This window comes from Meriones unguiculatus, chromosome 4, assembly GCF_030254825.1.
Source record: "Meriones unguiculatus strain TT.TT164.6M chromosome 4, Bangor_MerUng_6.1, whole genome shotgun sequence".
Classification (NCBI taxonomy): Eukaryota; Metazoa; Chordata; class Mammalia; order Rodentia; family Muridae; genus Meriones; species Meriones unguiculatus.
The window spans coordinates 120665030-120689533 of record NC_083352.1 but is presented as its reverse complement, the minus strand read 5'-3'; the positions used below and the strand labels follow the sequence as shown (position 1 = coordinate 120689533).

Sequence of the window (24504 nt, the reverse complement as noted above, 5' to 3'; positions counted from 1 at the left end):
AACATTTTTACTTTGCCGGGGAGTTTGTTCATTTGTTTTGTTTGTACTCTTACCAGATTTGTTTTGTTTTTATCTTCTACCAGATTGTTCTTTAAATTTAGACTAGGTTCTTGCTGATTTTCAGATGTCTCAGGTCTACATATGATGGTGGTTTTGACTGAGTATATAATATAAATAATTCAGAGAATAACAGATAGCTTTGAATTTGTAATTTTCTAGATTTAGCACAGTTATCCTGTAGAGATGACAAACTAGAGCACAAGCCAAATTTAGTCAAGAGTGAGCCTTACGGCTTTTTAAAAACTTTTAAATGTTTCTTTTATGTGCATGAATATTTTGCTTGCATGAATGTTTGTGCACTACATACATGGCGTTGGTGCTCATGAAGGCTAGAAGAAGGCAAGGGATTTCCCTGGAGCCGGAGTTACATATGGTTGTAAGCCATCATGTGGGTGCTTAGAACCAAACCCGGGCCCTTTGCAAGAGCAGCCATTGCTCTTAACCGCTGAGCTGTCTCTCCAGTCCCATTTTTTACATTTTTTTAAGTGTTATAAATAAAATGTAAAGAAGAGAATGCTGCAAAGACCTCTATGACAGCAAATCCTATAATAAGGTCACCTGCTCCTTCATAGGATGTCTGCTAGACTTGCTATAGAAACAGTGCTTTGCTCTAAGTTCCTTAGGGTAGTTAGACTAGTTAATGTAATTAGACTTCTACTTCAGAGAAGTAGCAGATACTATAATTTTTTTTCTTTACCTTGTAGCTGATTCATTGGAAAGTAACATCTCAGACCAAGATAGTGACTCAAATATGGATCTTATGCCGGGAATACTGAAGCAGCCACCCCTGACACTTGAGTTGGTCCCTAATCACACAGACAGTCTTAATTCCTCACAGAGGGTAAGTTGTTTTATTGACTTGCCCAGAATTTTGTGGTGAAGTGGCAGCCTGAAAGTTTCTCATTTTTTAAATTCAGTATAGCAAGAGTACTGATTCATTAAGTATTTTAAAATGAATTCTTGACTTTTCATTTTTCTAATCTATAATAAATAGTTGGTTCTGAAAAAGCACTTTCCATGACATTCTCATGCCATGGGTGGTTCTCTTGCTCACTTCTGTTTAAGCTGAGGTTTTTCTTTGTCCTTCATATCCACTAACCATACAGCAGAGGCTGTCTGTAGATTTTGTAATCTCATTATTCAGCTAAGAACTGGCCATATAGAGCTGGCAGCATTTTGGAGATTCTCTAAGGACTGCAGTTCTCCCTTGCCTATTGTTTTGCTTTCAGCCATTTTATGATGTATGTTTAGCTATGATCTAGAAATAATAAAAGGAAAATTGAAGAAATAAGCAATTTGTACTGGATCTTTATGAAAGCTTACAAAAATCTTTCCTTTTCAAACCTAGATTGTTAATCATCCTTTTGTTCAGCGTCTATATGATATGCTACCACATGCCTATTTTAGTATTCGTTTGGTGTCAGGGAATTTAGTACTTCAGTGTTTATATTCAAGCAATTTGAAATCAAGACAAAATGCCTAGCACTTTGTGACAGTGCTTTACTGTGTCTCATGTGGCCATTGTATTGTGGTATTATCACAGGAAGAGGAATAAATATAGCATGGTAAGGTTTCATTGGGGAGAGACCAAGTTCACATAGGCTTTTATTGAAATATGGTGTAATTGTGTTACTTTTGTGGAAACATTTATTTCAAGGGTGTTGTGTTGTTGTTTTTGTTTCCCTTGTAGTTGTACACTGGAAAAAGAATACATATAGGGTTAGATAGTAGCTATAGTTTCAAAAACCTATATTGATTCTTTGAATGTACCCCATGGGCAAGGGGGTATGGCTAAATCTATTGAGTGTGGAACACGGTTCCTACTACATACAAGATGTTTCCTATTAGTGGATGTTATTTCTTTATCTGTGTTTCCCCCTTAATCTTTATTGAAAAAGGACCAAGTAAGTAGTAACAAAAATACATGATCAGGCTGTAAGAATGAGAAAATTGATTTAGAACAAATAATAAAAAAGACGAAGTATAAACTTGACCAAAGTCATTCTTGCATTTATATAGGATTTTAGTTTGGTTCCTTCCACAGTGAAAATTATTTCCAGCCTCAGTACTGGGGATTAATTTTAGAGCCTCACACACATGCTAGCCAGATGCTTTCCCACTAAGCTATCTCCCAATCCTTTTTATTTTTATTTTGAGACAGGATCTCACTAAGTGTGCCACCACGCCTGGCTAAAGTTATGCTTTCACACCCAGAGAATGACAGCTCTTAAGCATCTTTTTTTTTTTTTAAATCACATATTCTTTTCAGAATTTAAAACAAAACAAAACAAAGTATTCACCACTTGTGGGTGAGGAGAAAGTCTTAGCAAATGCTGAACAGAAGTGAACCTCTTTAACATCATAAAACATACTAACTAAACAGTAGCTAAGCTCACTTAATGAGTCCAGTGGACTTAAGCAGATTCCTAAGGTTTGATCACTGCAATTTATATGGTGGAAGAAGAGAAACAACTCTCAAAACTGTCCTCTGACCTCAACATGCATGCTCTAGTATGCACCCAAAAATAAATATAAGGAGCTAGGAGTGGTGAAGTGCACCTTTGATCCCATCACCCAGAGGTAGAGACAGGTTTATCTATGTAAGCCCAAGGCCAGCCTGATCTGCAAAAAGTGTTCCAGGACAGCAAATAATCCTGTATCCAAAACAAAAAATAAAACAAAACAAAAAACCAAAAAAAAAAAAATGTTTTTAATTATGGGCAGGAGAGATAGCTAAGAGGTTAAGAGCACTGGCTGTTCTTCCAAAGGTCCTGAGTTCAATTCCTAGCAACCACATGGTGGCTCACAACCATCTATAATGAGATCTGGTGCCCTCTTCTGGCCTGCAGGCACACATGCAGACAGAATACTATATAAATATTTAATTAATAAATAAATCTTTTTTTTTTTAAAGACTGTCAATGCAGACTATGAGAGAGTAATTCAGTAATGAGAAATACTGAAGAACAAACAAATTGAAATCCTGGAAATGAAAAACACAATAAGGTTAATAGAAGGTTCATGGAAAAACCTCACAAATAGGAATGATCAAGGAGAGGAAAGCATATCAGAATTTATCATTTCAGTAAAATCACTTCCCAAAATTAGGGAAAGAGATGCCAATCCAGTTACAGGTAGCATTTAGAATATGAGAGTAGACCAGAAAATAACCTCCTACATCACAGTATGATTGAATCACCAAATATACAGAACAGAAAATATATTGGGCTAGGGATATGACTTAGGGGACAAAGTAATGGCAAGAGGACTGAATTCAGTCACAGGTTCAGGTTAAAAACTAAGAATGATGGCATGTGCTTGTAATTCTATTGCTTGAGAGATAGGGAGTTCTCAGGCTCACTGGCACTCCAGCCTAGCCTACTTTGTGAATTACAGGTCAATACAAGACCCTGTCTTGGCTGGTCCAAAGATAGTGAGTCATCTCCATTGTTCACAGTCTGTTACAGATTGAACTCCTGTTCTATACTTTTTCCCTTCTCACTTGACTTCTCACTCACTTTCCCTTCTGTACTTGACTAGTCTCGAAAAGATCCTGTCTTTGTAAAGGAGTGGATGTCACCAAAGGAAAAACATCCAAGGTTGTACTCTGGTCTTCACACATGTGCACACAAATGAAATGTGCATGTATACACACACAAAGAAAATATTGAAAGCATCAAGAAAGAAACACCAAGCTATGTAAAAAGGCAGGTACATCAGAGTAAATGCAAATTTCTTCCCAACAGAATCTTTTCAGAGGTTTTGTTTTATTTTTTTCTTTAATTTCTGAGATCGTAACATAGTTACATCACTTTTCCCTTTTCTTTTCTCCATCCAAATCTTCCCATATTCCCCTTCTTGCTTTCTTTCAAATTCATGACCTCTTTGTTTTCAGCTAAATCCTGCCTTCATTCTCAACAGAAAACTTTTTAAAACCTTGGGGAGTGGCTGGGCAGAGGTGGTGCACACCTTTAATCCCAGCACTCAGGGAGGCAGAGGCAGGTAGAGTTCGAGGCTAGCCTGGTCTAGAGAGGGAGTTCCAGGACAGCCAAGGCTATATAGAAAAACTCTGTCTCGAAGACAAAAACAAACAAAAAAAATCCCATGGTGAGTGATGTGTATTTTGTAAGGTAGCTGTCAAGCAAGACTACTATATCCAGCAAAATGGTCATAATTGAAAGAGAAATTTTCTGTGATGCAGCTAAAAGAACTCATGACCATTAAACTAGCTTCATAGAAGATATTGAAAGGAATTCTTTGGACTAAATAGAAATCTGAGTATATCTGTGAGGATATAGGAGTGAGCAAACTCCTTTAAAGTTACACAAGAGAGAACTAGGAAAACACCATTCTAACACCAAAAAAAATGGCAGGAATTAATACAGTCCTGTTAGTAGTACCTTTCAGTAGTAATAGTCTCATGTCCCCAATCAAAACACACACATAAACAGACTGAATTTTAAAGAGATTTGGCTCAGCAGTGAAGAGCTGAGCTGTTCACTGGCTGTTCTTCCAGAGGACCTGGGTTCAATTCCCAGCATCTACATGGCAGTTAACAACTATCTGTAACTCCAGTTCTAGGATTCATCACCCTCACACAGACACAAATGCTGGCAAAACACCAGTGCACGTGAAAATAAAAGCAAACAAAAGTCCACACCTCACCACTAAAGACAGATAAAACTAACCACATTAGGGTAGATGTTGGATGGAAAAAGGTAATCTAATCAAATGGAACTAGGAAACAAGCCTTTGTTGTTCTAAATCTGATAAAAATAGACCTCAAATAAAAACAAATCAGAAGAATTCCTTCATACTTTTTAAAGGAAAAGTTCATTAAAGGGACATTATAATTTCTATATTGAAAATGCATACACACAGTTTCATAAAGCAAATACTACTAAATGTGAATTCATACATTAACCCTAGCATAGGGAAAGTATCTGATGTTCACCAATTGACAAATCACCCCAACAAAAATAAACCAACAACAAAAAATTCCATCATCCAATAGGATATAAAGCAAGTTTGAACAAGTATAAAGACTAATGCCAATTAAGCAAAACACTCCAATAATGAGTAAGTCATTGAAGAAGCAAAGAAAAAAAAATCCCTAGTGTCAAATGAAAACAAAAACACAAATACCAAAATGTGTGAGATACAGTGAAAGTAGAGCCTCAGAGTAGAATTATAGCTGTAAGTGCCCACATCTAAGAAATCAGACTTTAGATAACTAATAGTTTACGTTAAAACCTTGGAAAAATAACAGGCCAAACCTACAATCACTAGACAGAAATAATTAAGATCAGAGCAGAAATGAGTGAAATGGAAACAGAAAAACAGTACAAAAAGTCAGTTCAATAAAGACTTGGGTTTTTGTTGTTGTTTTTCACAAATTAGGCAAGCCTTCAGCCAAGCTAACCAGAAGAAAGAAAGAGAAGTCATAATGGATAAAACTAGAAACAAAAACAAAGCAATGGCAGATGGCTTCTTATAACAGTGACATTCAGAAAATCATCAGGCCATGTCTTTAAAGACATGTATTACACAGAAAACCTAAAAAGTGCAGATGATTTTTTAGGTACATAGGATTACCAGAATTAAATCAAAGTGAGATGATTTTAACATACTTATAACAAGCAACACTGTTGAAGCACTAATTTAAAGAAGGAAGGGAGGGAGAAGAAAAGAAAGAAAAGAAAAGAAAAGGAAGGAAGGGAGGGAGGGAAGGAAGAGGGAGGAAGGAAGGAAGAAAGGAAGGAGAAAGAAAGAAGGAAGAAAGAAGGAAGGAAGGAAGAAGAGAGAAAGAGAATGAGAGAAAGAAAAAGGAAGGAAGGAAGGACAGAGGGAGGGAGGGAAGGAAGGAAGGAAGGAAGGAAGGAAGGAAGGAAGGAAGGAAGGAAGGAAGGAAGGAAGGAAGGGTAGATAGATCTTTCCCAAAAGAGATGCAGGCCTGGATGAGATTCACTGCTGACTAGTGCTGGCGTCTAAAAAACTAACACCAGTGCTTCTCTGGCTGTTAGCTACAGAAAAGGACAGGGCTCTTGCATAGGCTTTTCTGAAACCAGTGTTCTGGCACCACAACAAGATACAGACACTGTAAAAGCAAGATTATAGACCAGGATACATAGCTGTAAAAATCCTCAACAAAATATTTGCATATCTAAATCAAGGATGTATTGAAAAGATCATGACCAAGTTGTCTTTGTTCTAGAGATTTAACTATGGTTCAACATGCAAAAATTGTCAGTAAATGTAATAATACCCCACACATAAATCTATGCTGGGTGCTTCACAACTGCCTATCTCTTCAGCTGCAGAGTATCCAGTGCCCTCTTCTGGCCTCCTTGGGAACACACATGAACATGCACATACACATTTACAAAAACAGGCTCATAAATAAATAAAAAGTGAATAGATAAAGCCCTCTTTTGAAAATGGACTTAACTAAGAGAAGCCAGTCTCAGAAAAACAGATGCTTTATTTGTGGTTTCTAGATTTTGTTTAATCACATAGAATTATATATAGATATATAAAAAGAAAGAAATGAAATTATGTAGAGCAAGAAAAGGGACAAACAGGAGTGAGGGGAAAATGGAAAATGGAAGGAATGAGGACCGATGGTGGTGTGTGGTTGACACAAAATATATATGTCTCCAAAAGAAAAAAAAATTTTTCAAGACAGGGTTTCTCAGTGTAGCCTTGGCTATCCTGGACTCACTTTGTAGACCAGGCTGGTCTTGAACTCACAGAGCTCCACCTACCTCTGCCTCCCTGAGTACTCCTGGGATTACAGGCGTATGCCACTGAGCCTGGCTTACAAAAACATGTTTAAATAAATACGTACAAAGATATTCTTTGTAGCACTGCTTGAATATATATTTAAAAAGTAAAAGATCCCAGTGGCCGCTGACTGAGGAATGATTGAATAGTGGAATTTATGGACTACAGTACATTATGCATAATAATAAGTACACCTTTGTGTATTGACTTAAGACACGAACCAAAAATAGTTCACTGAAAATAAGCACTTGAGTGGCAGACAAAAGTATGCATGAGCTTGCTGTAATGACCCATGAACTCTTGTCTTTTTGCAGACGATATGAGGAAAATTAGGTATAGAATACTACTGAACACTTCACCTGGAAGCTGGTAATAACTTCCTGATGTTGCGTTTTAGAGAGTGAGATCCCCAGACAAAGTAGTGGTATTTCAAGCTCCTAAGCAGAGATACCGCAGAAGAGCTTTTTGGCAAGTTTAGTTCACACTTTCTTCCCAAAGTGACTCTGGTGACATAAATATGTCACTAAGCATCTAGCAGGTAGTTTAAAACAAAACAAAATAAAACAAAACATTCTTTTTGCTCTTCTCTTCATGTAGCTTAGTCCCAGTTCCAGAATGAAGAAGCTGCCTCAGGGTCGCCCTGTGCCTCCCCTTGGACCTGAGACAAGAGTGTCTGTAGTCTGGGTGGAACGCTACGATGATATAGGTACTATATGAGGAAAAAGGATTTCTCTGAGTAAAATGATTCAGATGACAGTGCGTAACCAAATGTCTGAAAACGATGGGTGCAGAGGCTTGAACTTCATAATCCTGGGTTTATATTCCAACATCCACTCGGTTTCATGAAACCTGTTAACTGGGCATGCTTGTGGCCCTTATTTCCTAGTTGTGAATGTTTCATAGACTAAGATATAAAGCTGATAGCTGTTCTGTTGGTCTCCCAGTCAGTGTTCCTAGTCTGCCCAGGAGCTCTGGGCCTCCTTCTCCATGTGCACAGGTGATCTTATTTTTGTACAATAGCTTTCTTTGTCCTTAAAAGTTCTGCCATGAGCCTGGGTGTAGTAGTGCATGCTTGTAATCCCAGCACTCAGGGAGGCAGAGGCAGGCTGGTTGACAAAGCCAGTTCAGGACAGCCAAGGCTACAAAGAGAAACCCTGTCTCGAAAAAAAAAAAAAAAAATTTCTGCCATGGATAAGTTTCTAAGGATTTCTACATCAGCAACATAAGAACCTCAGAAATTTATGCTTAGCCTAGAACCCTGTCCAGCTCAGAGTTTATAAGAACATGCCAGCTGCTTTTGACCAAGCCCTCACAGCCACAGATCATATTCTCTAAAAGCTCTTTGCTTTAGGTGAACTTGGCCAAAGCATATTGTAAAAGACAATTGCCTTTATGTGGGGAATCGTTAGGATCTGTACTGTGGTCTAGCATAGACTGTGTAGTTGCCTGAATTTGGAGAAATTGGGTGGTGATAACTGAATTGTTCTTTTCTTCCAGAAAACTTTCCCCTCTCAGATCTGATGACAGAGATCAGCACTGGTGTAGAGACTACTGCAAATAGTAGCACTTCTCTGAGGTATGTTCTCTTACTTGCATGAGTTTATCAGCATGTCTGTTTTTATCTGTTGGTTATAGCTTAATAAAAGCATTAGAATGAAACAGTGGCTAAAGACATAAGTAAAGAATCAGGAACTGGAATAGATGGCTCAGTGGATACAAATACTTACTTTTGGAGAGGATCCCGGTTTTGTGCCCAGCCTTCAAATGGTGGCTCATAAACACCTGTAACTTCATCTCCAGGGGATCCAACTCCCTCCCCTGACCTCGAAGGCACCAGGCACACAGGTGCGTATAATACATGCAGGTGAAATAAAATACTCATACAAATAAAAATAAGCAAATTAAAATTTTTTTAATAAAGAATCCAAGAAAGGGTTAGCAAGATGGCATACCTGTGGCCCTTATTTCCATGTTTGAGTATTTGATAGACTACACTTGTTAGCTATTCCAATAGTCCCAGGAATTCTGGCAAGGGAAAAACAGCATGAGCTACATAGGGAGACCATCAGAAAAAAATAAAAGTAAAAATCTACTTTATTGAAGTATGATTACTATACAGAAAATTGTACATTTTTGGTGTGTTAAATTTGCTAATTTTGGAGGTATGTACACATGAAACCATCACCATAATATATGTCATAGATACACCTACCATCTCCAAAAGCCTCCTGCCACCCATATTATTATCATTATTATTATTACTATTTGATCTGCCCTCTTAGGTTTTTAATTATACAGTATGGTATAGCTTTACCCGGAACAGTAGACAGTTGACCTCTAGGACTTACTCACTCTGCATAACTGAATTTTTGTATTCTTCCAATAAAAACCTTTCCACTTCTGTCTTTACGCACCTTTTGCTCTCTGACTTTATTTTATATTGTTTAAATAAATGCTACTATGAAGAATTTGTCATCTTACACCTGACTCAATTCTCTTAGCATACTGTTTTTCCAGATTTATCTCAACCCCTGTCTTGTGGGGGGAAAATTATATCTAGATTTCCCACATTGGGCTTTTGCTGTTCCTGCTTGTACTCTGGGCTTTGCCTTGACGGTTTAATAGCCATACTTCTGCACCTGCAACAAGGGACTGAACAAAAGTCTTGTAGTTGGCTGCCAGATGTTTACCCCTCTACGATATATCTTCCTGGCCTTTCTACTCCACATCATTAGAAGTGAGTGGTCTTTTAAGAATATTTTTCAGACTCTCTTTGATATTTAAAAAGCCTAACCCCAGGAATTAGTGCTTATGGCCAATGGTTTCAAGCCACAGCAGCATGGCTTCCCAGGAAAAGGATTGTGAGTGGACTCTGCTCAAACTTTACTAACAATAGGTCCCCAGGCTCTGGTATGTATTCTTATACCACATAGGAAAGACTCTAGTTTATCTGAAGTAAAAAGACTTATCTTTTCTAAGATCTACAACTCTTGAAAAAGAAGTCCCAGTAATCTTCATCCACCCTTTAAACACTGGATTGTTCCGGATAAAAATTCAAGGAGCTACTGGAAAATTTAACATGGTCATCCCTCTGGTTGATGGGATGATAGTCAGCCGACGAGCACTTGGTAAGGACTTTATGTGTACTGAAGGGCTGGGTTCCTGCTTGATTCTTTTCTCCCTCATCTTTCAATTTTATTTTTATTCTTTGATAGTCTCATACATGTATTTAAGGAATTTTAGTCCTTTTCACCCCATAGTACCTTGCCTCATGCTTTGTCCTACTGAAACCCTGACAACATTCTTTTTATGTCGAGAGTGTGTGTATGTCCACCCCACTGAATTTAAGTAGGGCTTCAGGTATGGGTGGGGCTGGGAGGTTATTGGAGTGTAGGATGTCAGTGGCTACTATCACTGCCTTTAACACTTTCATAAACCACAAATAAGTAAAATTAAGGAAATAGTCTTATTCCTTAATAGTCCCTGCATGTAGAAAATGCTATTGCCTTATAAGAAGGGCTGGGGTTATTTTCATGTTTAAACTTGAGTGATACAAATGGGCCTTTGCTAACTGCCAGGATTAGAAAGATGAAAACAGTTGTCCTGGTGCAGAGGACATGGGCTCTGGAAGATAAGGCTTTGACTCTCATCCCGTGCTGATGTCTCTCAACTGTTTTATCTTGGTGCCATGTTTATTTCTGAGGTGAGAAAATGCAGGATTGCAGTGAAAGAGTTGGAGTACTCAGAAAATGAGTCTCCTGAACACAGCTAACCTGACAGCTAACAGTTATTCTCACCTGTTTTCAAGGCTTTCTGGTGAGGCAGACTGTAATAAACATTTGTAGAAGAAAGCGACTGGAGAGTGATTCCTACAGTCCACCACATGTCCGTCGGAAACAGAAAATCACTGACATTGTCAACAAATACCGGAATAAGCAGTTGGAACCAGAGTTTTATACTGCCCTTTTCCAGGAAGTTGGACTCAAGAACTGCAGTTCTTAGAGCACAGTTTGTCCGGATCAGTGAACTCTGGAGTGAGCTCTAACACGGATCAGTGAACTCTGGAATGGGCTCTAACATCAAAGCAAGATCATCCTGTAAAAATAAAAGCGAATCACTCTCAAGAGCTCACTTTTGAGTCACCAGAAGAAACATGGTGTGAAGCTACTGGCTTAAGGACTCCCAGCCTTCCAGTGAATGGACCATGCACAGTCACACTCCTGCTGAAAATGACAACGAGCATTTTAGCCATAAACTTTCTTTTAAACGTGACAATTTTAGTAAAATACAAGCCTTGTGAAGAGAAAGGCTTTTATGCATCAGTTAAATACATGCATTGGTAGTGTCAACAAGTTTGCAAGTTAGAAGCTGAAGATAGTTTTATACCTCGCTTTTTAGGAGGGTGTATTCAAAGTTAAAATCTGAGAATCTTCCAGAACTTTTTAGGCTCAAGTTGACACCGGGGAAAAGAAAAGGCTGCAGCATTGTCATGTGTCCATCCACTTGTCACCCCTGTCACACTGACAGAGGTCAAAACAAATGGGTTTTGATCAGATATGTCTGACATTAAAATATGTCCTATCTGCTCTCCATATTTAAGCAAGTTGTCCCTCTCATTGCCGTGGAGATCTGTCACATGGCCTCAGCTTCTTATAAGGCAGATGGGAAATGGAGGCACAGCTGTATTCTCTGATGTATACTAGTCATGTTTGTGGGGTTTAAAAGGTGTGAGAGCAGCAGTGCCTCCCTTCTCCACTGCTGTTCAGTTTAATGGCATGATGATGGTTAGACGTGGTTCCTCGATTACATACCAAGAAATGTGAGTTCACAGCAGGGTCTGAACATTATTTGGCTTCATCATTTATTTTGGGACCAAGCAGCAAGCTGCAGTAGTTGATGAGGTTCTAATTTGTGGTTCGAGAAGTAGTGTCCCACTGCCATTCACTCAGCTCTCTTTTAGAGGGCACCTGGGCCACAGTCCACAGAAGTTGGTGGCTCGTCCTTAGGTGGCTGCTACTGTTATGTTTCTGGGCCTAGCCTTCGGAAGGCACAAGTCCCTGCTAAGGCTCTGGAATATTTCTGTCACCTCTCTGCTCCATATCTGCCAGGGACAAAGCTTAGGAGGTGGCTAGAACCAAATTGTTTTAGAAGGACTTCTGTTACAGTGCTCAGTATATGCCTATTTTTATGTTCTTTCTCCTTCAGTAAGATTATTTGTCTTAGAAAACAAGTGACATTTATAGTCCAAGGAGTTGAACAGAGTTGAACAGGGTTGTTCCCACTGGCCCTCTGTTGTCATTAAAGTCTATAGATCAGCACTCCTGTTTGGTTTGAGGTTTTGTTCTTTTCCTAGGATGTTTGGTGCAGAGTTGGTCCTGTTCCCCCTGTGCAGGTGCCTCCATTCTAGAAGTCTGTGTTCTGCCATCTCTGAGCAGGAATGGGGGCTTTAGTAGCCTTTGGTCTGAAGTTTGCCACCATCACCCTTTTTTATTCTCAGCTCAGGTACAGGCACCTGCCTTGTCTTCCTTGTCCTTAATGTCCACCCTCCATGAGTCCAATTTCCATTCAAAGCATATAGTGTTTCATCTTTGATTTCTTTTTGATACAGGCAATAAACTAATGTTTCCAGGTGATAGCATAAGGTGGGGAAAAGGTAAAAATTAGTGAGTTTTACCCTAAAAATATTCTAGTAATTAAGCCACAATAGGTGAAATTGAACAACTTTTAAGATACTTTGAGATTGACGTCATGGGGAAAATGGTTTCTTGTTCTCTCCGAGGTGAACAAAGAGTCCTTACACATACAACTTATAACATTCCAGCGGCTACAAATAGCTGATAAGGATGCACTTCCCCGGTGTGATTATTCTGAAAAACTCTTGTTTGGGTATTGTCTAAATTACATCATGGGTTATGTGTGTTGGAGTGGGGTTACTGGCCTTTCCCCTTATGTTGACTTTAATTTCTGATAACTCTTTGTAATTCTGATGGGTTTGGTAAGAGAACAACCATGGCAGATGTAGTTTGAAATCTGGGGCATGTGGTGGTTCCCCAGGGAATGAGGGCTGCATACCCCTGAGGGAGAGAAATCTTGGTGTGCACAGCCAACAATTTGGAATGCGCCCCCTCACTGGTTCCCTCTGCTCCACACACCATCTACCCAACAAAGGAGTGGGTAAGAAGAACCTTGGGCCTTTTCAGAGTGGTTTGGAACCTTGCTCACTGAGTTCACCCTCCTGCCTGCGCTAAGATCACTTTGAACAGAATCATGTCAGAGGAATATACGTAGTACCTAACAATAATCTTTGTAGTTCACTTGATAAATTTGCCAGCACAGGCTCAGAAACTTTGGGGGGAAACTGGGACTAGTCTGGACTGTGACTTAAACTGTTCAGTCACTGTACTTGGATGCCCAGGCACTCTCAAAGAGGAAAACATTTCCCAACAGAAGGGTGGCCCCTTCTGTTCACTTCTGAAGCTAGGGAGGGGGTGGTCTGCTTTGGCTGGGAGCATAGGAAACAGGGCTCTTAACCTCTTCAGTCCTCATAGTCACCTTGCCTAGTCACCTTCTGTCTAGAGTTTCCTCTTAAGACCTTTCTCCTCTTGAAAAGAAAAACTGCAGTGATAGGGTGGCCCAACCCAGCCATACAGATGCATGTGCAATGCACATGTGTATGTGAGTATCCCCTCTTCCAGTTCCTCCATTTTAGGGTAGCTCCATCTCTGGACTCCCATGTAAAAATGCCTACACTCTGGCTGGCCCTCTTGGTGTCTGGCCAACAGGGAGGTAGTAGGACAGCCTGGAAGAACAGCTCCCCTGTCTATGAGCTGAGCTCTCCAGTGATGAGTTTTACAGGGTGTTTATTCCTATTGAAAAGTAGAACTTCCCACAGAGTTAGCCTTGGGCAGAGCTGGATCGGTGGTGACAGCTGTTATTTGCCACTCTCCTGGCAGCAGTTGGCCCTTAGGATTTAAAGCCTGTTCAGGCCAGAACTTCTATGTTGACAGTGACCATTGGCATTCACTGGTCTGTTTCCAGCACTTCCCGACAGCCCCTCTTCCTGAGGGAGCCACCTGGACAGCGGACTCTGGTCTCACTGCAGGTAGAGCCATGCACTGCATAGGGTTTTCTCAGAATAGCCACCCTTGTTCTTCAGACATGGTTTTTAATGGGGAGGGAAAATGTGTAATTTGGGATTCCACAGTGCCTTGCATACAGTAGGCGCCCAATACCTATTTGTTGAAGCAAATCAAGTTCCTTGTCTCCACAGTGACCAAGGCATCTTCCTCCTCTGAAGGGCTTGGCAGTTGTGGCTAAAAAACTAAGTATCATTATTTGCTCGAAACCATATTTACAATTTGTATGAATTTCAGTATATTGCCAAGATGGGATCTTTTTCCTATTGTATTTTCTGTAAATATTTCTGTCACTGACTTGTAAAGTAAAGGAGATGTAAATATGAAGGTGTGCCTGTGTCCCTCGCTGCCTGTGTTGGATCTGCGTCAGTCTGGCTAGAAGGTGCGGAGCTGTTTGTATTTATGCCTGTCCTCTGTCCACAGGAAACCCACGGGGATATTGAATGTAACACATGCAGTCAATTAAATTTTAAGGAGCTTCTTATCTAATAACTTGTGTGTGCTTTTGGTGACAGGTCCTGGGCCTGGCTCCTGTTTGGTGCCAGGCCACAGGGCTGGCTCCTGCATGGCACTCAAGCCCTCTCCAGGGGAGTCTGCTCCATTTTAAGTAAAATAGGTTTTCACTCTGTTGGTTGTTTTTCTGAAATACTCAGAAGTAGGTGAATTTTAAGAGAAAAGTACATGCTCTCTACTGCTTACAGGAGCATATAGCACCAAGTTACAAATACTGGGAGCTGGGGTTCTCTGCTTATAGAGAAAATTAACTGGCACAGCAGGGCATTTCCAACGAGGGAAGCCACAGATGTCACCCCATGACCTCACTGCCCCTTTGCACAGGTTGGCTGCAGAAAATATTACAGGGAACGTGTTAGGCCCGTAAGCCTGGGGCGTAGGTGATGGTGGCCTGGCGAGGCTTGGGAACGTAAGCAAAAGCTGTTGGAGTGCTTGCCGCCACCCAGAGCCACCCCTCCAATGTGTACCAACCACGCAAGCTGCTCTCCTGCATCCGAACGGCCTGGGACCCAGAGTCACCTTGTACTTTTTTGTTGTTGTTTTCTTTTAACACCAGCTCTGCTTGCCAGCCACACGGCCTCCAGCTGGGACCATTGGCCAAAGAAGCTGGCTTCAGTGGCTGTATTTTGGTGTCTGGGAAGGTTTCATAGCCAAAAATATGTGCTCAAAATTTTCTGCCTCTGTAGCTCAGCTCTCTGACCCAACACCTGACCCAGCACCTAGAAAACCCAGCCTAGCTGCTCCTTTTCTGGCCTCTGGGCCTGCATTCTGCGCTCCCTGCCTGTGTGCTGCTTTCTGATGGATTTTTTAATACTGTTTGCCCAGACCTCTTCTATGGGTCTACCACTTAGTAAGGCTGAAACTCCCGATAAGCCACGAAGTCAAGTGTCAGCTCTTCTCCCCTTACTCAGCCTAGCCTGGTTCCCTATAGATTGGTGCATTCCCCCCGTGACACCATCTTAACACCCAACTTGATGCATCAGCTTCCCACTCAGTGACTTGACTTCAACCTGTGACTTGCAGCTATTGAGATGCTGTGTTCTCCCAAGTCCAGCCTGCCTCCCCTCAGTCCTGACTCACTTTTAGTAGTTGAGCCTTGGTGAATGAGGATGAGCCTAGGAACTGGCATGTTTAATGTTACCTCCAGGCCTCATCCATCTTCTGAAGATTGTGCGCCAGCCAGTCTATTACAGACTTCTCACCCCCAGTGCCTAATTACTGCCACAAACTTTAGTAAATACTTGGATAGCCGACTAACAGGCCAGGTGAGAGGAGGATGGCATTTGAGTTGTCTTGCCCACTGAGATAAGGGGGCAAGTTTTTAGAAGCCCCTCACTAAAATTCCCAGTAAGGGTAGGTGGCGAAACTTCTAAATGACTAAATTACTGTTTTAAGTGGCTGCACAGTGAGTGACCTGACAGATTTAGCCTACAATATTCTAACGACGTTTGATTCCATTTGTGTGTACATGGAGGGAGTATGCTCCCAAGGTATTTTCCTCATCTGTCTCTACCTTATATCTTGAGACAGGCGCTCTTGCTGAGTGGAACTTGCTATTTCAGATATTCTGGCTAGCCAGCGTGCTCTAGGGTTCCCAGCCTCTGCTGGGATTACAGGCAGGCCAGCAAGTCCAGCTGACTTGATGTGGATTCCAGAGATCCCAACTCTGTGGAGCAAGTGTTTTACACCCCACCCCCTGAATCTCCTAATTTGAACTTGGGAGACTCCACACCGCCCACATACACAACAGCCAGATTTTGGGCTGTTGGCAAGGTGGGCAGCGTGGCAATGCTAGACCTGTCTTTGCTGTGCAGCAGCTGCTGCTGGAGCTACCCAGCCTCTTCCTTTCAGCACTAAGCTCCCTCCATTTCCTACAGTCCTTTGTCCCACGAACTTGGCAGTATATGTGTGTATGTATGTACTACTGGGAGAAAGGACCCAGGGACCTAGCTGGTTCCTGGCCACACTGTAACCATGAGTATGCAAGCACCTTACATGCTGTTTGTCCTGTCTGTTTATCTGACTTTAGGATTACTCAGTTCGCTTTCATAAGAAGGTCAGAGGCTCACAAAGACTCACAGTTCCCTTTCATAAGAAGGCCAGCAGCCCAGTGGCTGCTGGGCCAGTTCAGCCCTGGCCACCCTTCTCAAGAGCCTGGGCCTCTCCAAGCCAGAGTGTCTCCCAGCCAATCCCCCTCAGTTTCCTTCCCTGCAGGCTCTCTGCCCGAGATGCTGTGACTTCTTGTTACATCATACTCACGTAAGTCACAATTGGGCTGAAAGCAGAGCGTGGCTCTAAGGTTCCTGCCTGCTGCTAGGTCCTCAGGGGCAGTCAGCAATCCAGGTGGCCCTGCCTGGCCACCGATGCAAAATGAAGTACCCACTGGTGCCGCTGGTGAATGACCTCACGCTCTCTTTCCTGGTTTTCTGGCTCTGCCTGCCCGTGAGTTTGCTGCTGTTCTTGATGATCGTCTGGTTACACTTCTTACTTGGTCAAGGTGAGCTGGGTCAGGCTGAACTCCTTATTTTATAGCTGGGCAGGGCCCTAAACGGGATAAACAACTACAGGGGAGAGGCAGGGGAGGGGGATTGCACAGCATGTTAGGTGCAGCCCCTCAGTGCCACTGCTAGTGCCTAGGCTGGACTGCTGAATTAGAAAAGTTGCCCCCGTCTGTGCAAAAGGCACTGAGCAGAGCCTGCGCTGGCTCTCAGCTTCACTGAGACGCTTGCACAGCAGGACATAGCAGCCTTTCCTGTATTGGGGGCTGCTCACATACTATTCTGGTTTTTTGTTTATTTGTTTTTTGGCCAGACCAAACTCAGAGAAGAGCTGGCCTTCTCTGGGACACAGGCTCATGGGAACTTGCTGGCGATGGTCCTGACCTCAGCACACTAGGCAAGCATAGCTAAAGCAATGGCTCTCAATCTGTGGGTCACAACCTCTCCAAAGGGTTGAATGACCCTTTCTTTTACAGGGGTCACATATGAGATATTTATATTATGATTCATAACAGTAGTGGAATTACAGCTACGGTGTAAGTAATTTTATGGTGGGGTCACAGCATTAGGAAGGTTGAGAACCGCTAAGCTAAAGGCCCAGACATAACTGGCCATGAAAGAGGCCAGGAGGCTGGTGGGGTGGGATATGTCCAGAGGTTCCCTGTCCCCATGAATATCCCCTTTAACCCAGATGTTTTTCTTTCTCTGCTTCTTGGTGCTGTGACCTTAGGCCGACTGGGCAAGAATGTGCCCAGCTTTCTGCCAGCTCTGGTCACAAGTTACTGAGGCAATATGAGCGGCACCCTGCACAACCTGCCCCCTGATCTGTCTTGTGTGGGTTGCTAGTGGTCTCATGACTGGGATTTGCTGGTGAGAGCCTCGGAGGACCTCGGGGTTCTGAAAACAAAAACAACAACAAAAAACACGTTTTAAGCTTATTCGCCACACTTTCAGGGTTGGTTGGGGCCCAGTCAGGCATTGGGCCTGGTAGTTAGGGGAGTCAAATGGATCTCTGGCTGGGGTGTAGGCTGGTAGAATATGCCTGCAGAGTAGGAAGCCATGGGTTTGGTCTCCAGCACTGCGTGGTAGTGCTGTCATGGTAGCACGTGGTAGCATTCAGGAGGCAAAGACGAGAGGATCAGGTCATCTACAGCTGTGTAGCAACTTTGAAAGGGATCTGGGGTTCATGACATCCTCTCTCCAAACGCCTGTTTCTCTGGAGTCTGGTATCAGTCTTATTCATTGATAGTTTATAGTGAAGTTGACCTCGTTTGAATACTTAGAAGTTATACTAAATGTGTGATGCATACCATCTGTTAGGCTAGGTTGCCTAGTGAACTCTGACATCATCACCCGTCACCACCAGGTGCCTAACACCACCTCCCTCCAATCCTGAGAATAACCCTGTGAAAGAATCCTTATTGGCCAGTTGGGGAAACTAAGGCTTGGAAAGGAGAAGCAAACCTGCCCAAGGTCACGGCCTATGAAGAGTTATCAGTGCAAACTTCAAATGCTACACGTATGGGCTGCCCAAGCCTCAGTTTCCTCACCACAAGTGAAGGTAATCATATCCCCCACTCCTCCTCCCCACCACACATACAAATCTTTCAGGCTGAAGAGATGCTTTACTAGGTCTAGAGCTCTTGGTGCAGGAAGCCAAGTACCTGTGCATGTGACACATAGTAGGTGCTTGCAGCCTCAGTGTGTGCTGCCTGAGTCAGTGGTGGTTGTGTCACTGTGTCGGGGAGTATAGGAGTGGCTTTGGGTGGCTTCCCTGGAGGGGACAGCTTACCTCCACCTGTGAAACAGGCTCTTTGATCTTCAGGAAAGTCGGCCACTCGGAGGTGGCAGCACCCTGCCATGACTTCTTCTAACTCTTTGTTTCCCTGTGCGTTCTGCTCTTGTGCTGGCACAAGGTGGTTTGGTGGGCCGCAGCTGGACTACAAACCCAGGCCTGTAGTTTTCTGTCATCATGCAAGCTGAGAGATCTAGATAAGGCTTCGTTATCAGCTTCTGGTGTGCCACTGAGTGGCTGGAGCAGGTTTCCTGGGAAGTGGGTGTGGCGGTTGAGCCATCCAGCCCTCTCTGGATACACGTGTGTGCTTTCAGGAATTCTTGCGTTCACACATGTGTTCACCACAAAGCAGGAGAGATCACAGATATTTGGTCAGGACTGGCCAAGAAGGTGAATGGTGGAAAGGTCAGTGACTCGGTGTCTCTTCAGTGTCTCTCCTGGATGATGCCCAATACAGCAGGTGCATTAGTTATCAGTCTCATGAGTACGACAAAACAAAACAAAACAAAACAAAAAACCTGACAAGCCACTTAGGGAAGAAAGGTTTCATTGTGGCTCGTGGGAAGGGTGTGGCAGAGTTTGGGGTGCACTCACATCACCTTAGTCAGGAAGCCGAGAAAAAGTAAGAGGAGCAGGGCAGTAAAACCTCCAGGTGGTCCCCAGCTCCCCACACCCTCCAGAGGCTCCACTTCCTGCCAAAGCAGCACCACTAGCTGGGGCCGAGAGCTCCCATGATCCTGTGCAGGTTATTTCCCATTCGGACTGCAGCAGTGGGGCATCCATGCACCTGGGTCCTTCTGTGTTCAGTAGGAGGATCTGGCCTCTCTCTCTGAGACAGTCTTCCTCCTAGGAAGGCCATGACATCTTAGGGATGCCCCCCCCCACACACACACACCAGCCTCTGGCCTCATAAAGGACCACAGGGACCTCAGGAGTAGCAGGTAACTGCTTTCGAGTGGGGGAGCGCTACAGGCTGAGCCCACCCCAGGAGCTTTGTCTCGGGTCTCCGCAGATTCAAAGGAAAATGATTCAGATTTATGCTTCAACTGGGAGCCCTGGAGCAAAAGACCAGCAGAGTCAGGCTGTGAGGGGCCAGTCCATGACCAGGAGGACAGGACCCACTGTTGAGCCTGCCATTCCAGGTAAGGCCTTTGTCAGGGAGGCTGCAAGAGGACCCTGGGCCTGCACGAGACCCCAGCAGCTGGTCGTTGGAGATATGCTGTGTGGACACCCTGTGCCTTGTCCTTGCTGAAGATGTCATTCTTTTTGTCTTCAGGGACTTGATCTGACTGGGGCAGTGTGGGTATGAAGAAAGAGCAGATACACAGACATAGACACGCTGGGACTGGGCGATCTGGGTTCTTGGAGCATGTTTATTATCTACAGTTGAATAAGGAGGCACAGGGCCTATAGTGTACAGCTGGAGAGGAGGCAGGGCCTACGGTATACAGCTGGAGGAGCAGGCAGGGTCTACAGTAAGTTTTGCAAACACTTTCTCACCCTCATGTACAGGTGGGAACTTGGGGTTCAGGGTGGCTAAAGAGTTCACCCAGAGGAACACAGCCTTGGCAGCCATTCCCATTGAGCTAAATGCCATCTCCAGGCAGTGGCATCCAAAAACACATCGTCAGTCTAATCTTCCTCTGAGCTCTGTCATCTGTCCACCTCAGCTCTCCATGTCCTGGATGGGTGGGGTTCTCCATTCCCACTGCCACCCACAAAGCAAAGCCCAGTGGCCTCAACCCCTCCTCTTCCTCCCTCTCTCCCTCCCCGCCATGGATCAGCTGCTCTGGCCACCACCTCAGGCCTCAGCCTGCAGGCTCCTTCACACCCAGCCATGGCAGCAGGCCCTGATGAGTCTGTCTCCTTCAGGGTGCCCACATCACTTCTCTCTGCCCTCACTGCAGCCTTACTGGGAAGTGTGGTCAGGTGCCATGCTCTCTCGTCTGCAAGGAAGAGGGGGGACTGAGAAGCAGAGCCCCTCACTGAGCCCTCTTCTCACCTTGGGGTCCCAGAAGGGTTAAACAGCCTCGCCAAGTGAGGCCCTTTCCCTGGCAAAACTCACGCGTAAGCATGTGCTTGAGTTGGTGCACAGGGCTGGGCTTCATGGCTGTCAAAATCACACGCGGCCCCACTGTCTGCTTAGTTTGACTCTCAGCTTTGGCTGTCTTTAACTTTTCTTTTGTTATTTTATTTATTTATTTATTTACGTACTTACTTACTTTTACTAATTAATTTATTTACTATTTACTTTTATTTATTTTATTTACTTTTTGGAGACAGGGTTTCTATGTGTAGCCTTGGCTGCCCTGGACTGGCAGAGATCCGCCTGCCTCTGCCTCCCTGAGTGCTGGGATTACAGGTGTGCACCACTGCCCCTGGCTCTGTCTTTAACTTTTTTGGTGTCTTAGTAGTGCCAGGATTTGAACCCAGAGGCTCAAGCCTACTAGGCAAGCACTGTACCATGGAGTCATATCCCAATTGAAGGGACCCTGTCCCCTGCCGACCTACCACTGCTCTGCCAATTTTATCTTTTATTCCCAGCCCAACAACCATTTACTCCTGGCTTGTTTATCTAGGTGTCATCTGGGCTCAAGTGGATGGCGGGAAGAGAACACTGGTGCCCGAAGAGCCTTCCTGGAACCTCCAATAGTCATTCCTGCCAAGCCTCTTGTCAAACCATCCATTCTCCATCATCACAGATGACCTGGAACCCTTCAGGGAGGAGCCAGGCCCAAGCAGCTTATAGGGGATGCTGGCTACCTCAATTCACAGGAGCTGCTGCATACCTATTAAAGAAGTGGGGGAGCCCACTGTGTGTGCCCTGACGGAGCTTCTGATGCCCGTTCATTCACAGTGACTCTCTCTGGACTGTCCCACCCTCATGCCTTGGCTTGGCAAAGACAAGCACTCTGAGCTTTGAGTGTCACACAGCAAGCTCGATCCTTCATTAGACTGCAGTGCGAATGACTACAGTGTGTCTGCTGTGGCCCCCTTTCCACAGGAGCACGTATGAGTGTTAGCTGCGGGAGCCACGCTCTCCTACAACCGTCAGTCTAGGAGGTTATCTCGGTTACCCCTGAGTTCCAGAGAGGGAAACTGGGCCGTAGCCATTGAGTAACTTCACCAAGTCATGTTGGAGGGACAAGGGAGTCAAACCCAGCTTGAGTGACCCCTGAGCCAGGTGCTGACCCACAGTGTTCTTTCTGCCCAGGTGGGGAGCTGGGGACAGGTGTAGCCCAGGCTGTCCTGGAATTTGTAGTCCAGGCAGGCCTCAAATTCACAGAGACCTGCCTGCCTCTGTCTCTAGATTAAAGGCATGGATTAGAGGCATGCGCCACTGTGCCTGGCTGTAGTTTCAAGTCCTGGGTCTTGAATTCTCAAAGTCTTCTGCAGCCCTTCTGGTTACTCCAAGGCAATAGGAAGATGGGCTCAGGGAGGGGAGACCTTCCTAGGTACTGGCTGATATCACTTTGTCCCTCCCCCAACATCCCACTGGACATGTCCCTTGGAGAGGACAGAGCCTGACTTGCTAATCTGTGGCCATTTGCTACTGCTCCTTTGGTCCTGTCACTCACAGCTCCCATCAAAACACCCGAAGTGTCCTCAAAACTACCTGTGGCTCCCGGTGGTCCTGGCAGGAATTATCAGGTGCTCTTCATCCAACCAATGCAGCTGCCCTTCAGGGTCTGAGCCCAGCTGACCCTGGGGTGGGGCTTCTTTCTGACCGGCGGGATGCAATGATCACACCTCACCCACAAACATGCCCCTCTGCGGTGTTCCAGAAGGTGCAAGACATGCTGTAGTGTGTATGATATAGCCATGCAGTGCAGCTTCCAGAAGTTGCCGAGTCTCCCCATGAAGGGTGACACAAAGGGTGCCTGAGAAGGCCATGTTTCTCTAGCCTTTACATATCCCCCAATACACAGGCACATACATGGACTCACAAACACACATCCTCATGTTCTCACATGCCTATACGTGCACGTGCTCACACACAAGGTTCCTTTGGAACTTTAGTCTGTCTGATGGGCCTGTGCTTCCTTTGGTAATGGTCCTACTCAGCACGGCTGGAGCTGACCCCTGGCCTTGCCTGGGTCTTCTACACAAACCCTGGCACAGGTGCTGTTCCACCCAGTGCAGTGTAGTGGTGTCTCATCCTGGAGGTGACCCCAAGCTCGGTTACTAAGCTGTGGGACTTCTGGCTAATGCCTTAACCTCTCTGAGACAGAGCATCTTCATCTAAATGAAGACATTGCACGTCCTGTTAGTGTGAAGAACTCAGAAGAACCCACAGCAAGCCCTTCAGCTGCCCCTGACACACGAGGCACAGTGGCCCTCGTTTCTAGGGGCCTGGCTATTTTTTTAATGGAAATTTATAGAGCACTTGCAGTGCTGTATCCCCCAGCTGCTGCTCAACACTCTGGTACTGCCCAGCTTGCCTGCAGCCCTGGCATGCAGCCTAGCCCCAGATCACTGCCCCAACCTGTCTGGAAGTATGTGGGATGGACCCTGGGGGAAAGCAGGAGCTGCCAGGCCCTTCTGCATCTGCAAAGGCGGGCGAGAGGGCTCCTTGGACTGGTGGGAGAAGATATGTTTGGATCTCTGTGTGGGGTGCTTGCCTGGATCCTTCTGTCAGTCTCTAGGTCTCTTACACTGTTCCATGCTCCTTGTCACACCTGCAATCAGGCCCTCATTTTCCACTCTGAACTCTGGGTACCAGCCAGGACTCCCGCTCCCAGCCCTTCCCCTCCAGTCTCCTCATACCATTGCTTCAAGCCTTATGTCCTCATCTGTGGACTCAGCACAGTGCCCTCGAGGGAGCCATAGCACAGGGGCCAGGGGCACGCCCAGGGGCCTTGAGCAGAAACAGGCAGTATCTCTGAGTTGAGGAAGCTGCCGGTTGTGTGGTGAGGGCGTGGCAGGCTGAGCCCACTGAAGGTGAAAGGACCGGGCCTGACCTCCTCCCCCCTAAAGTCATCAGTCCCAGGAACTAGACAATAGGTCACCAATTCCAGGAATAAGAAAACCAGAAAATTCCCTACCCAAGGAAGAGCCTGGAGGTAACCATGAGAATGGGAAGGTATCTTACCTCAGGGTAGGCCATCTGTGCTGGACAGCCCACCGACCTAATATTCCCGAGGTCTATAGATAGCTCACTCAATGTTAGCTATGTTAGTTAGCCAATCACTTTGTAACAAGCTTGCCCTTGCTGAATGCCATCCACTCGTGTAACTGCTAAGCTGGGAATTCTGTGTTCTTGCTCAAACCCCAAATAAAAACCCTGCCATGTAGCTGCTTTGGGCTCTCCTCTCTGATCCACTGTGTTGGTGACGATGGTCTTTGGGGACCTTAAGATCTGGGCATAACAAAGGCTGTATGTCAGAGTCTCTCCGGGGCTCCCCAACATCTGGTGGCTGCCTCTTGGTTCCTTGGCTCAAGGCAACATCCTCAAAACTGTCTTCACAGTCTCCCTGGATGTGTGCATGCTGTCTCCCCCAGATTTACTCCATCTGCAAGGACCCTGCTTATGCTGAACAGAGCCAGCTCTGATGACTCATCTTTGTTTGAGTTCCTCTGTCAACACACCATGTCCACATATGGCCATATTCTAAGATCCTGGGGGATAGGACTTTAATATCTGCACAGAGGGACATGTGGGGTTCTGAGTACAGAGCTTGGCTGGCGCTTTACAAGTGGCCTGTAAATTTTCATAAAA

The 24504-nt window shown here is 44.6% G+C and overlaps 2 protein-coding genes across 7 annotated transcripts in view; both read left to right on the top strand.

The window, feature by feature from the left end:
• Ralgapb (Ral GTPase activating protein non-catalytic subunit beta) overlaps positions 1-14308 on the top strand; it is an 86238-nt gene extending 71930 nt beyond the window's left edge. For all 6 annotated transcript variants that reach the window (XM_021663822.2, XM_021663811.2, XM_021663844.2 and 3 more), the window contains 5 exons: positions 765-901; positions 7441-7549; positions 8341-8419; positions 9823-9971; positions 10652-14308. In XM_021663822.2, the coding sequence (XP_021519497.1) occupies positions 765-901; positions 7441-7549; positions 8341-8419; positions 9823-9971; positions 10652-10845 (668 nt within the window). In that variant the 3' untranslated portion in view covers positions 10846-14308. The remainder of the gene's footprint in view (positions 1-764; positions 902-7440; positions 7550-8340; positions 8420-9822; positions 9972-10651) is intronic.
• Positions 14309-16614: 2306 nt separating this feature from the next.
• Adig (adipogenin) lies at positions 16615-24079 on the top strand. Its single transcript, XM_021663703.2, has 3 exons — positions 16615-16989; positions 19798-19927; positions 21365-24079. Exons 1-2 carry the CDS (start codon positions 16863-16865, stop codon positions 19911-19913), a joined length of 243 nt encoding a protein of 80 aa, XP_021519378.1. The 5' UTR covers positions 16615-16862; the 3' UTR covers positions 19914-19927; positions 21365-24079.
• The last annotated feature ends 425 nt before the right edge of the window (positions 24080-24504 follow it).

Bases quoted from the DNA above. Each gene is read 5' to 3' on its own strand.
- Adig (XM_021663703.2), top strand. From the start codon at position 16,863: ATGAAGTACCCACTGGTGCCGCTGGTGAATGACCTCACGCTCTCTTTC. The intron at 16,990-19,797 runs GTGAGCTGGGTC...GGGTCTCCGCAG, and splicing joins ACACTTCTTACTTGGTCAAG to ATTCAAAGGAAAATGATTCA.